This window comes from Haliotis rufescens, unplaced genomic scaffold (assembly GCF_023055435.1).
Source record: "Haliotis rufescens isolate VD_foot unplaced genomic scaffold, xgHalRufe1.0.p SCAF_10, whole genome shotgun sequence".
In the NCBI taxonomy this organism is placed as follows: Eukaryota; Metazoa; Mollusca; class Gastropoda; order Lepetellida; family Haliotidae; genus Haliotis; species Haliotis rufescens.
The window spans coordinates 15,090,922-15,105,734 of NW_025963780.1; the positions used below are offsets into that span (position 1 = coordinate 15,090,922).

Consider the following 14,813-nt stretch of genomic DNA (forward strand, 5'->3'; position numbering starts at 1 on the left):
GTTAGTCCTTCACGAGGATGATGACATGTGTTGTCAGGAGGTCATGAGATACGACAGTATGAAATGAGTGTAATTGTATATGTACCTAAACTGGAATAGATATTTTGTGCCCACAAACACACACCTAGAGAAGCATGTTTTTGTTTACAAGCAGCCCCTAACTGAATTAAGCCATTGAACACTTCAGACACATCCTTTTGGGGTATTAATCAGAGATGTGATCACCATCACGACCATTAGCATAGGTGACAAAATGGCTTCACTGATTTAATCATAGGAACATAGTGACCAGTTTTAGGTCAAGAAAAGTTTGAATTAATGTTTTGTCATCATTTTTTTAATTCAAACCATGCCACATACCTTTTCAGAAGAGCAATAATGTATGGTTTTGGAGATATTTTGGAAGCCCTTTGTTGAACAACACTTGTAACACATTACAGGGCTCAATTTAATTAAAACAAGCACCAGTGCAACCTATTATTAAAAAACCCACTTACTATATTTTACCTTACCTGACGCTGCACTAATATCACTGTGTAGCATCAGCTTAGTATAAAAACATTGCATTTACTCAAAAATGCTCATTGATGTCTCAATGCACCCAGTGCATGTTAAACAGTTCAAATGTGTGTCTTCCTAACCCCTACTTGTCCTCACAACAATGATCTTTGAACACACTCTATTCATCTAAATGGTTTTTAATATGTAGTAAGTTATTGCTGTTCTGTGTAAGTCATTACAAATGATGTGAGATGGTACTTTATGCAGAGCTACAGATAAACTGTGTATTTATGTAAAATAACCCCCAAAATATTCAAAACCCAATTACTTTCAATTAACTTGCATACAGAAACGCATGCATTAAATGAAAAACTCAAATGTATAAAAACAGCTCGCGTAAATACCCAATGAAGCTTTTTCAGCATGCGTACAAAGAAGCTAATTTCCGAAGCACAATTACGAGCTAATTTACTTTCTGAGTTACACCTATATATTTAAAACAGTTATATACATCTATAACATTATTTCATTTCATTTATTTTAATCTTAAAATGTTCACTAATTTATGTTTGTATTGCCCAATTACCCTACTTTTTTGGGAAAAAGCCTGTAAGCTAATTAATGAAGAAGAGACCTTACCATGTTTCTGTGTAAGAATTATTACTATTTCTGTCCTTGTGGTGGGGAATACAGGAATAGAGCTCTTCCGTCCATCCATCATTCGTTCCGTCTGCTTCTCAAAGGGGACAAATTTTCATAACAACTAATTTAGTTAGAGTAATGAAAGTGTACGTACTGATATTACTGGTCATGATCTCAAATGAGTTTGAAAATTTGTGTGTTAAATTCATTTTTTAAGAGTTATGGCCCTTGCTCCGTGCTTTCAGTTTAGTGCATACTGCATGAAATGGGGACAAGTTTTCCCAGAAACTACTGAAGTTACATGAATGAAAGTTTGCATGCTCATATTTATAGATACCTGTCAAGTCTGAGTTTAGGAATTGGTGCTGTAAAATATTTTTTTACAGAGTTATAGCCCTTGCTCCATGCTATTCAACTTACTGTTTTTTCAGAAACTACTGACATGTCATGAATGAACCTTTGCATGGCATGCTAATCTAAGAGATACTTGTCAAGATTAAAAAACTGGTCCTGAAAATTATTTTTTTCCAGAGTTTCTCAGAAACTGCTGAAGTTAGCTTATCTAAGAGATACTTATCAAGACCAAATTTGAGAACTGGTGCCATAAATTATTATTTTCAGAGAAGGGGCCTTTTGTGTGTATCAATTTCACATTTAATCAATTTATTCTGATGACATAAAGCGACCCTTGTCCCTGTCTCTTCTTAAGGCTTTATAGGACTCTTATTTTACAGTTTATATTCACTACTTTATAAACAAACAGCATTCTAATGTGCCCATTGGCAGGGGATAGTGATAACACTGTTTTCTTGTTATTTCTATTTCTGTGTTGTAATTATTTCTATTTCTGTGTTGTAATTATTACTATTACTGTGTTGTAATTATTACTATTACTGTGTTGTAATAATTACTATTTCTGTGTTGTAATTATTTCTATTTCTGTGTTGTAATTATTACTATTACTGTGTTGTAATTATTACTATTTCTGTGTTGTAATTTATAAATCACTATTTCTGTGTTGTAATTATTACTATATCTGTGTTGTAATAATTACTATTTCTGTGTTGTAATTATTACTATTTCTGTGTTGTAATAATTACTATTTCTGTGTTGTAATTTATAAATCACTATTTCTGTGTTGTAATTATTACTATTTCTGTGTTGTAATTATTACTATTTCTGTGTTGTAATTATTGCTGTTTCTGTGTTGTAATAATTACTATTTCTGTGTTGTAATTATTACTATTTCTGTGTTGTAATTATTACTATTTCTGTGTTGTAATTATTACTATTTCTGTGTGTTTCAGCTGGCACTTCCTCTTTTATTTCTCGGCCTTTGTATATGGAGTGTATATTTTGTGGGAGGTAAGTACCTTCGTTGCTACCTGTATCAGGCACGCCAGTGAATCAGAGATCTTAATGCTTACAGAATTACATATTTTGCCTGCACTTGTATAAAAAAACCAAGTCAACATGAAGTGTTTGATTGATGTAGAAGAACTAAAGTATTGGTATAAAGCAACTGTTGACACAGTTCATGTTTCAGACCGTGGCCTGTGCTCCCTCCAACTTAAGTTGTAAAGAACAATTAATTGGATTGGGTGGTCAGGCTCATAGACTTGGTTGGTTGCTTACCATCAATGCCGGGACAGCATGGGATGTTGCTCATTGTTATAATGCCTGGTTTTTGTCAGACCTAGACTCGTTAATGTTCTGGGTACCGTGATATGTAGCTGTAATATTGCTGCCCGTGACTTTGACCAACATTCACTTGTGACACTACCCCATGTTGTTTTGTGTACACTTGTTGGACCCCTGTCATCCTCGTCATCAAGTCGCCATGTTTGTTCCAGAGAGACTGGTTCTGGGAGACCAAATACTCCTACGTCGGCTGGCCAAATCAGGTAAATTGTTTCTTGGGCTGCATTTCCGTTTTAGGTAAAGTTTATGTGAAAACATTGTAATCATGATCGTTATCTATATGATGAATCTATATATATGAGAATCTTAAAGGGTGTACTCCTCATTTTATTGAAACTAAACACACAAGTGGAAGTGTAGTACAACACTGCTGAAATGGCATGTATTTAAACTTGTGATCATCATCCCTCCTTTCCCCAAAGTTGTGTCCGTTCTTGCCCTAGTGGACATGGTCAGATGCAGTTTGGTTCTGTTCTCAAATGCGTGCCAGTTAGGATTCTTGGTTTCACCCAAATGGTAAAAGTCTGTGACTTGATTACTTTGGGTTTTTCCCTCACATCCAGCTGGTGATATTGAGCTGACTGTTGAGCACCAACTCACACACTCACCGTTCTGTTTCAGCATGTTGACAATCCGCTGTACCTGTTTTATCTTGCTGAGTTAGGCTTTTATTGGAGTCTGCTGTTTTCTTCTCTAACTGATGTCAAGAGGAAGGTGAGGAGCTTCACACTCTGTCAGGGCTTCAACAGGGTTTTACGTGGGACGCCCAATACCCAGGACTCACACAGATATACACCCAAAGTCCCTGGGTTCTGCAATTCTAAAAAACTTTACAGGACCCAGCAATGAAATTGACCTCCCACTTGTGCATTATCATGATTATCTTGCCCTGAATTAATGTTTTTAAAACTTGTTTTCTCCCATTATCCATATCACCAAGAGTTACAGATCCTACATCCCTGGTGGGTTCTGTGCCGTCTGACCGCAACAACAGCAGCTTTGTCTGCTCATGTCATTTTGATTAACATACATACTAAGGCGTTAAACATTGATAAAAAAAATCCACATTTTGAATAGAGCAATTATTGAATCTCTATTAAACGAAAGGAGTTTTTCAACCAATTACCAATACATGACCAATGAATGTCTAATTCAACACTTGCTTCCATGGTAAGAAATATCTACAGTTTGTTGTATTCTGTGATTACAAACTACATTGTCAGCATGTAACTGATGATTTGATGTTGCAGGACTTCTTGGAGATGACAGCACACCACCTGATAACAATTAACCTCATCTACTTTTCCTGGATTCTCAACTTTGTCCGAATTGGCGCACTCATCATTTTGGTTCACGATGTGTCTGACTACTGGATGGCTGTAAGTCCACCAAACTTTTTGTGAAGTAGGGCTCAGGCCTCAATGTCACTTTGTGAAGTAGGGCTCAATGTCACTTTGTGAAGTAGGCCTCGGGCCTCAATGCCACTTTGTGAAGTAGGTCTCAGGCCTCAATGTCACATTGTGAAGTAGTTCTCAGGCCTCAATGTCACATTGTGAAGTAGGTCTCAGGCCTCAATGTCACATTGTGAAGTAGGGCTCAGGCCTCAATGTCACTTTGTGAAGTAGGGCTCAATGTCACTTTGTGAAGTAGGCCTCAGGCCTCAATGCCACTTTGTGAAGTAGGTCTCAGGCCTCAGGCCTCAGTGTCACTTTGTGAAGTAGGGCTCAATGTCACTTTGTGAAGTAGGTCTCAGGCCTCAATGGCACATTGTGAAGTAGGGCTCAGGCCTCAATGTCACTTTGTGAAGTAGGCCTCGGGCCTTAATGTCACTTTGTGAAGTAGTTCTCAGGCCTCAGTGTCACTTTGTGAAGTAGTTCTCAGGCCTCAATGTCACTTTGTGAATAGGTCTCAGTGTCCCTTTGTGAAGTAGGGCTCAGGCCTCAATGTCACTTTGTGAAGTAGTTCTCAGGCCTCAATGTCACTTTGTGAAGTAGGTCTCAGTGTCACTTTGTGAAGTAGGGCTCAGGCCTCAGTGTCAAATGGTGAAGTAGGCCTCAGGCCTCAATGTCACTTTGTGAAGTAGGTCTCAGTGTCACATTGTGAAGTAGTTCTCAGGCCTCAATGTCACTTTGTGAAGTAGGTCTCAGTGTCACTTTGTGAAGTAGGGCTCAGGCCTCAGTGTCACTTTGTGAAGTAGGGCTCAGGCCTCAATGTCACTTTGTGAAGAAGGCCTCAGGCCTCAATGTCACATTGTGAAGTAGTTCTCAGGCCTCAGTGTCACTTTGTGAAGTAGTTCTCAGGCCTCAATGTCACATTGTGAAGTAGGTCTCAGTGTCACATTGTGAAGTAGGGCTGAGGCCTCAATGTCACTTTGTAAAGTAGGCCTCAGGCCTCAATGTCACTTTGTGAAGTAGGGCTCAGTGTCACATTGTGAAGTAGGGCTCAGGCCTCAATGTCACTTTGTGAAGTAGGGCTCAGGCCTCAATGTCACTTTGTGAAGTAGGGCTCAGGCCTCAATGTCACTTTGTGAAGTAGGGCTCAATGCCACTTTGTGAAGTAGGGCTCAGGTCTCAGTGTCACATTGTGAAGTAGGGCTCAGGCCTCAATGTCACTTTGTGAAGTAGGGCTCAGGCCTCAGTGTCACATTGTGAAGTAGTTCTCAGGCCTCAATGTCACTCTTTGCGAGGTCGTTTTATTAATCATCAGGTTCCCAATTGCAACAAGGGAACTCATATAAATGCACTTATCATGGGTCTTTAAACAGGAAATTGCTATATTTCAGGCAGCAAAGATGGCTAAGTACAGTAAACACCAGACTATCTGTGAGGCGCTGTTCGCATGTTTCATTGTCATCTGGATTGTGTCTCGGATGATTATCTACCCCTTCAGGTAAGTTGTACTTATATAGAGTTGTATAGACAGTAACAACTCTCACTGCCACGCTGTACCTAGGTCAGATATAGACAGTAACAACTCTCACTGCCACGCTTAACCTAGGTCAGATATAGACAGTAACAACTCTCACTGCCACGCTTAACCTAGGTCAGATATAGACAGTAACAACTCTCACTGCCACACTGTACCTAGGTTAGATATAGACAGTAACAACTCTCACTGCCATGCTGTACCTAGGTCAGATATAGACAGTAAAAACTCTCACTGCCACGCTGTACCTAGGTCAGATATAGACAGTGACAACTCTCACTGCCATGCTGTACCTAGGTCAGATATAGACAGTAAAAACTCTCACTGCCACGCTGTACCTAGGTCAGATATAGACAGTAAAAACTCTCACTGCCATGCTGTACCTAGGTCAGATATAGACAGTGACAACTCTCACTGCCACGCTTAACCTAGGTCAGATATAGACAGTAAAAACTCTCACTGCCACGCTGTACCTAGGTCAGATATAGACAGTAAAAACTCTCACTGCCATGCTGTACCTAGGTCAGATATAGACAGTAACAACTCTCACTGCCACGCTGTACCTAGGTCAGATATAGACAGTAACAACTCTCACTGCCACGCTGTACCTAGGTCAGATATAGACAGTAACAACTCTCACTGCCACGCTGTACCTAGTTCAGATATAGACAGTAACAACTCTCACTGCCACGCTGTACCTAGGTCAGATATAGACAGTAACAACTCTCACTGCCACACTGTACCTAGGTCAGATATAAGCAATATCAACTCTCACTGCCACGCTGTACCTAGGTCAGATATAGACAGTAACAACTCTCACTGCCACGCTGTACCTAGGTCAGATATAGACAGTAACAACTCTCACTGCCACACTGTACCTAGGTCAGATAGAAACAATATAAACTCTCACTGGTTCACTTTAACTAGGTCAGATATAGACAGTAACAACTCTCACAGCCACACTGTACCTAGGTCAGATATAGACAGTAACAACTCTCACAGCCACGCTGTATCTAGGTCAGATATAGACAGTAACAACTCTCACTGCCACGCTGTACCTAGGTCAGATAGAAACAATATAAACTCTCACTGGTTCACTTTACCTAGGTCCACAGAAATTGTCAAAATATTTACATTTCTTGATTTCTGAAATTTGGTTCAGAGTATTGTGTTTATATAAATGACTTTCTCGAAGGAGAGATTGCTATATTAACATGGCACAGACTCACAAGATTTTACCGTGTCAAACAATAGTATCTCTCATCAAGGGACCATTGGATTCAAGGATAAGAGACATATACCCTGTTGGGATACGTTGGCACTATTTGGTCAGCATGATTGCAACATAAATAGCTTGCTATTCAGATGTCACTGGAGGGGCTATATTTCTTCCATGAAGGTTGGTGTTGTCAAGTTTTATTGTGTTGTGTGTTAATATCATTTGTTTATGTTTCAGAGTATTGAACTCGGTGGTGTTTGAGATCACTGAATATGTGCCCCCCTTCAGTTCTCACCGGATGTTCACGGTTCTGCTGCTTGGCCTCCTCGTGCTCCACACCATCTGGACATACCTCATCCTCAAGATAGCTCTCCAGAAGTTCACACATGGAGCTGTGAGTGCAAAACATTGCCATCAGTACTGTTGAATTACATGAAATACAGTAATTTGATTCAGGTTTCAGAATCAGTGGCGAGGTAATGAGGTGAAAGATGGCCCAAGTACCCCATGCTTGTCTTAGAGCCAACTATTGAGGAATTGTGTTCAAATTAAATGGATACCCCCCGTCCGTGCAAGATGTTATTTCTGTAGCAGATTTTGAAAACCGTACAATGTTTATTCACCAAACTTGGCACATAGATAGGAACTGGTGCTTTGTGATAGTTAAGTAGTTTTTAAAAGATAATTTTTAGGTTTTCACAGCAACAACTTTGATTTAGTCTGAAAATGGGGACGGTTTTGCAGTCAGTATTACTAGTTGATGTATTGACAACAGATATTTACCATTGTGGGGAATATATATGACTTTGTCCTCTTGTTGTGTATATGAGGATCAAGGGTATAGGCTGTTGCTCATGCAGTTGACCACTAGGTTGGCTGGCCTTAGTCAGTTATTGGCAGGTTGACATCTCCATCAAGATGCAGTGTTAGATTTGCTCCCCCGTAACCAATGCTGGTCGTAAGAGGCAACCCTGTGGTGGTCAGGCTTGGTGGCTTGGTGATGGTGTGTCACTGTGGCCTGATGAGTGGATTGCTGCTCACAATATCAATCACTAGATTGTCTCGTCCAAATATGATTATGTTCACTCTCGTTATGAAACTGGAATATTGATGAGTGCGGTGTTAAGCAATAAAATGGCAGGTCTTCCATATACTGATGCTGATGTTTCTGTTTCCAGCTGCAGAAAGATGTTCGGAGTGACACAGAGAGTGATGCAGATCTGTCCGACGAGGACTCCGAGCCAGAACCAACCAAAACAGAAATGAATGGAACAACAAATCTTAGAACAAGAAATAACAACATTAGTTACAAGGAATGATCACTCATGATGTCAGCTGTTAGTTTCAAGTATCATCAATGTGTCTTCAATCTTGTGTTTAACGTGATCTTGCTCAAAATATTCTGTTTAACTTTGAAAAGTCCATCATGGTGGAAAATATCTTTGCCTCACAAGCATCTATACAATGTCAAATGATGCAAATCTTTACAAGGTAAATGCTTTAAATTTCAAACACTGAATTGTAACATGTTGGGTCGTTACTATTTTGTTGAGTTAAATATATCCTTTCCCACAAGTCTGTGTGGAATGGCTTGGAACTCTATAATTATCAAAAAGGATTTAGTTGGAATTCCAAATGTGTGAAATCAGAGGTGGGTAAACTTTATTTGAAGAAAGATTAATAAACATTGCTGTTCTCTAGAGTGTGCAGCAAGCATGTCAGTCCAGAATGATCCATGAGTATATGGTATTGCATGCTGCCCATCTGGCACCAAGATTCAATCTGTGCTTATAGGAATACAACGTTTCTGCATGATTCCTTTATTTCATGATCACTGTTTCCTTCTTTTGCTGTACATATATTGTGTTACAGTTACAGGCAATGGCCATACATCTGAAGGGCTACTTATTCATTAATTGTATCAGGGTCAAACTGTTCCATCTTATCTCTGAACCACTCAGTGGTCAGTTGAACCACAGTGGAGACCGGTCAGTGGGACACTCAGTGGTCAGTTGAACCACAGAGGAGGCTAGTCAGTGGGACACTCAGTGGTCAGTTGAACCACAGTGGAGACCGGTCAGTGGGACACTCAGTGGTCAGTTGAACCACAGAGGAGGCTAGTCAGTGGGACACTCAGTGGTCAGTTGAACCACACTGGAGACCGGTCAGTGGGACACTCAGTGGTCAGTTGAACCACACTGGAGACTGGTCAGTGGGACACTCAGTGGTCAGTTGAACCACACTGGAGACCGGTCAGTGGGACACTCAGTGGTCAGTTGAACCACACTGGAGACCGGTCAGTGGGACACTCAGTGGTCAGTTGAACCACACTGGAGACCGGTCAGTGGGACACTCAGTGGTCAGTTGAACCACACTGGAGACCGGTCAGTGGGACACTCAGTGGTCAGTTGAACCACACTGGAGACCGGTCAGTGGGACACTCAGTGGTCAGTTGAACCACACAGTGGAGACTGGTCAGTGGGACACTCAGTGGAGACTGGTCAGTGGGACACTCAGTGGAGACTGGTCAGTGGGATACTCAGTGGTCAGTTGAACCACACAGTGGAGACTGGAGACCTTTTCGCATTTTTTGCATATAATTCACGCTCGCATTAATTTCAAGGTTTACAGTATTTCACACTGAACTTAGTTACAGAGTTTGTATACATGATTTGAGTGTCACTGGTTGAATGTGAGCAGCTGGAAGCAAACAGCTGAATCCTCACATCAGACAAGTTGAAGACTTTGCTCAAATGAATGTGTCCTTAAAACTGTTCATATCCTACATGTTCCTCTATTTTACAAGATACTGATGTTTAGCACTTGATTTTGTGTCAATGTACCGCTTACTCAGCCCAGATTAGGCCATTAGTCTGTGTTCACTCCTTGTGGATGTAGCTTGTAAGTAACAACACCTCGAGTCTGTGGCAGCAAGATCTCCTTCAGTTCTTCGTGGCCTGCTTGTCGCCCTGGCACACTGATCACAGCATGATGGAGTGTTCACATCCCATGTTTTTGTCACACTCGGTGTGATGCTATCATCCAGTAACATGTCATCATGTCTGTGCAGCAACACATTTTCCATGTTTACTTGATATGCAGAGAAGTGTTTATAATAGACAGTACATTCATAAGATAATCATGCACATGCTGCTTTTAATCATACAAATTATAGGACAAAGTGCAAGTCTGTCATTCTTTTCATTCCATAACATAAGCATTTATTCCGCCTTTTTGTGATGCTTAATGCAAGTGTTCAACAACTTCATGGTGAATGTAGGGATGTTGTCTACTAGTACTTCATTAACTGTAGGAGAAGCACCCATCAACAAACAGCCTGTTGATTTTGTGTGAAACTATTTATATTATGTTCACCTTATAGGTATGGAAAATCACCAGATGTGTATTTATTTAATATTCTTAATTTTTGTACAATCATAACCAATATTAACTGTATCATGTCCATCTTATTTATGCTCCTCATTTACCGATCAAACAACACGACAGTGACGTTCCAGCCATCAACTAGAGGTAGTCATCATGTCACACCTCCTGGGTGAAGTTAACACCCGGCATGTATCTATGCTCTTGACATGGCGGCTCATGTTGATGCTTTTAATATGCATAGATCATGTCTACCAGTATTCCCTTGATATTTAGGCTAATGTCTATGCTCTTGATATTTAGGCTAATGTCTATGCTCCTGATATTTAGGCTAATGGCTATGCTCCTGATATCAGACTAATTCCGATGCTCTGATGCCAGGCAATTAAAGCATTGCTTAATGTCTGAGCAATGCCATCAAAACATATGCTGCTTATCTGTGCCTCTGGTAAGGAAGCTGATGACCCAGGTCAGGGTAAGGAAGCAATGTCAGTCATGTTTGTAGAAAGTCCCACAGAACACAGAAACAAGGTGTGTTGTGTTAGGTACTTGTTTTACTTATCCTTGAACCCTAATTTCACAATTTCATTAAATTAGACTATTTTGAACAAAATGTCTTCTTCCCCCAAATCTGCTATAATTTTCGTAATGCTAACAAAGTTCTAAGTTGTAGAGAAGTAACGCTTTGACTTTCACCCAGCACACAACACCTTGAAGAGATTAAGAACATTCATAAATTTAATATTTTGGTTTCAACCTGACTCCTATTTCAGAAAATAATTCATGCACCAAGTGCTAGCAAGCCACATAAATGTGCACGTGACCAAGTAGTTTGACATAGCCTTGATATTCTGTTGCTGTTTGCATTAGGATTTTGAGAAATTGTTTGGAATACCTGTGTTCATCACTTGTTTCACCATTTATTTATATGTTTTTGCTTTTGATATTGTTGTAAATCATAATAGTGTTTATTGTCAGGCTACACTTCTCACTGGATAGAACAGCCCTTTAAATAACAGAATAGACATTTCGAACATCAGTTCTCCACACAAGCAACACCTAGTATTAGGTTAGTTCTCAGTAGAGAAGTATTAAATTTCTGCATATGTAGGAGACTTGGCAATGCCCAGAACAAGAAAATAGTACAAAACATGACCTGAAAAGCACTTTGTTTTTATTGCAATGAATGCTCTCTGCTAAGCTGACAAAGACTGTGCATGCAATATAGAAACTGTACTGTAGCTTGGTCCTCTGATCATGGGGAGTAGATGTCCTCAGTTGCGTTATGGTTGATAGTGGTTTGTATGCCTTTGTTTCCTGCCAGCTACCAATGGCTGCCAGAGTTAGTGAAGTGCCCACCATTTGTTATTCATTCCACCGAGCACCACCCCCATTAGTTGAATCCCCCCATCTGCTGTGCAGGAGACAAACATTCAGACCCCTCTCACATCAGTACTGCTTCGAGGTTTGTTTATGGGAGGTTTAATACTGGACTTGTAACCTGGCTTGTCACAGACACAGGGCAGAAATATGCACTGCTGTTTGTCATTAATGCATGTCATTATGTCAATATATTGATGCAGCGACGTCACAGAAAGCTGCCTGTTACATACTTGTGTTTTGTTCGTTCATGGTTCCTTATTTATGAATAAATGCCCTTGAGCATCTTTTTATGTTGTTAAGGTAAGTGATGTTTAAAGTTTGGTTGGTGATGTGTATGTATTCAAAATGTAACTTCATTATTATTTTTTAGTTTTTTGGACAAATAAGACCTACCATTGCTTGGATATATAGAACACATCTGAGGATCCACCATGGACAGGGGTTCTTCAAATATACTGTTTTTATTTTGAAAGAACAATCTTGCCATTTTCAACTCAGTTTGTAGGATGTAAATAAACAGTGTTGGAGGACTGCCTTTCATCCAGTTCAAGACAAAGTTGCACCATATGAAGTCTTCTTGTGTTGTGAAATTTAGGATGTTCTGTTATTTCACAAGTACTTGTCCTATATGTCTGAGAAACAATACACTATAATTCTGGACATCAAACGCCGCACTTGCAATTTGAAAACTACTCCACCAAACTTCTAAACCACATATTGCTGTGTACAAGAGCCAATGAGCTTAATGGGTTGCAGTTGGCACACGTCATGTTTCTTGCTGTTTAGTTTGTGTGTTATTCTGTTGATTGTTTAAGAAAAAGCATAATGTTTTATTATCAATATTGTATGACTTAAGTGTTTGATGTCGGATTTTCAAGATATGCCACCTGAGTTACCTAACAGGGTAGGTAGAAATCACATCACCCGCGTCATATCACTGAGGAGGTAACGGTGGAGTAAGCCGACCACCAGTTTGAACCCGTGTGGTTCCTGTCACTATCATGGTTTGCCTGTACCAGACATTTGCTGTAACACTTAAGTAGCTGTAGCTGGGGTTTTTGCCAAGCTGTCTTTTGTGATCTGTAACAATGGTGAAATCCTTGTACTTTCTTTATCATTGGATGACAGGTGAACTCTCTCACTTCCATGTATGGGTCACATCAGACAAAGCTCTGCAGTGAGAGCCTATGTTCTTACACTGATGTAGTGGATAGCTTCTAGCAAGTTAGTATTAGCCTGCAACAGAGTCATTATTCAAGGACTGGTTTATTTTTCATCTTAACAGGAAGTTCCTTAAAGTGCCTGAAGAGAACTATGGTTGTCGGACATGATGTGGCATCTGCAATTGTGTAAAAACGTAATGTGTTGTTACTGATGTATACAAAATATGTATGTCATGATTTCAATGAAGAACTTCTAAGCACACGGATTATATATACAATGATATTTTTATCCTGTGTGATTGCACCAATCGTGTGTATATAAGTCTAAAGATATTTTCTCATTGTGCTTATATATACTACTCAAAAGAAGTTAAGGATCACCTGATTCTTTCATAATGTTAAAGTTAATCTGTCATGACATGAGCGATTAACTATAGTAATATGAAAGAATCAGGTGATCCTTTACTTTTTTTGAGTAGTATATAACTTTCATAAAGACGTTACAGTTTGAGAAGCAAATCTGAATGTAATTGCCAGACAATGTAAATATGTTTCTTGTTTTCATTATGATTGTTGTATGAATTCCCTGGGAAGCTGGGATTCAAAGATAATTAGGTTATTCCTGGAAGAAACGTGAAAGTGTGATGAAGCCTCCTTATTTTTAGAACTAAACAAAGTATTGAGTTTTGTTTTCTTGTGGGCATTCAAAGAGAATAGGGAACTATTTGTATAAGACACTTGAAAGTCCCAGGAACTTCTATTTGTATGTTGGAGTCTTGGGATTCGCAGATCCTTGGTCATTGCAGATTCACTGTCATTTGTTATCCAATGTACAGGTCTTGTAAAGAATATGAATAAGTCATGTCACCTGTATTATATACTGATACTAACTCAGCATCTCACGAATTGCCAAACATCGGGAGCAGTGAAGTGAGGAAGCTGATGGCAGTCGGTTATTTGTTTTGTTTATGGACTTTTAATCATGAAATGTTCTAACTGAAAGAAAAGACTAGACGACTTCTTGATAGAAAGGTGCTACATATTCTGTCCCAAGATAAGATGTGCAGATGTTTACTGAAGTGATTATGCATTATGTGTGATTGTGGTTTCAGAAATTTGATGTTAAGTACCCATGTGATCTGAAGGAATGCTAAGTGAATGAATGCACTCTACTGTATTGTATTGGTTTCATGACTTACAACCACTGTTAACAATCCCCTCATCTTTGTCTCAGACCAAATTTCATATTTTTCTACTCTTGAGAAATCAATAGACATATTATGTAGAGTTAGTATTCAAAGAAATAGATCATTAATCAGCTCAATAGGTCCAACATGCTATGGATCTAGGTTACTTATACAATGGAACTTTCTATTTAACATTGAAAATTGTCAATGGTAAGGGAAGCTTTGTGTGACCTGTGTTCAGACATGTGTTACTGAGAGGGGGACACCTTGTGGACACAGAAGCATCTCACAGGATGTGCTCCTTGTTGGCACAAACATTTGTGACACTCTGTCCCTCAGAGTTCGTACAAATTGGTACCATGTTCTGTTTCTTTAGGACTTATAAGATATTCTTGGTTGTACTAATTCACATTTTTTTATATTTGGTGATGAAAAATAAATTGCCTTGACAGTATAAATATGTTGTTACTTTTTCAAAATGGAAATAGTCTGAAATAAATAGTTATTGAAAAATGATCTGAGGGTGAGGTGAAGACTGTTCTGTAGTCTTTCAGTGTGGGGTCATTGCATTGACTTTTCAGTTCGCCTGATTATGAACAGTTTAGCTTATTATCTCAGGAAGCTGATTTGAAGCAGATGCAATATTAGTGAACACATGGACAGTGTCAGAGCTACATTTTGGCAGTCTGTAGTGTTAATGAAGCCATC

The 14,813-nt window shown here is 39.4% G+C and overlaps 1 protein-coding gene across 1 annotated transcript in view; it reads left to right on the forward strand.

Annotated features, from left to right (window-relative positions):
* Positions 1-14,559, forward strand: part of LOC124121261 (ceramide synthase 5-like) — a 49,755-nt gene extending 35,196 nt beyond the window's left edge. Inside the window, exons 4-10 of the mRNA XM_046484221.2 lie at positions 2,451-2,508; positions 2,997-3,047; positions 3,466-3,558; positions 4,095-4,223; positions 5,627-5,733; positions 7,226-7,382; positions 8,167-14,559. Coding sequence (XP_046340177.2) covers positions 2,451-2,508; positions 2,997-3,047; positions 3,466-3,558; positions 4,095-4,223; positions 5,627-5,733; positions 7,226-7,382; positions 8,167-8,307 — 736 coding nt within the window. The 3' untranslated portion in view covers positions 8,308-14,559. The remainder of the gene's footprint in view (positions 1-2,450; positions 2,509-2,996; positions 3,048-3,465; positions 3,559-4,094; positions 4,224-5,626; positions 5,734-7,225; positions 7,383-8,166) is intronic.
* Positions 14,560-14,813: the final 254 nt, after the last annotated feature.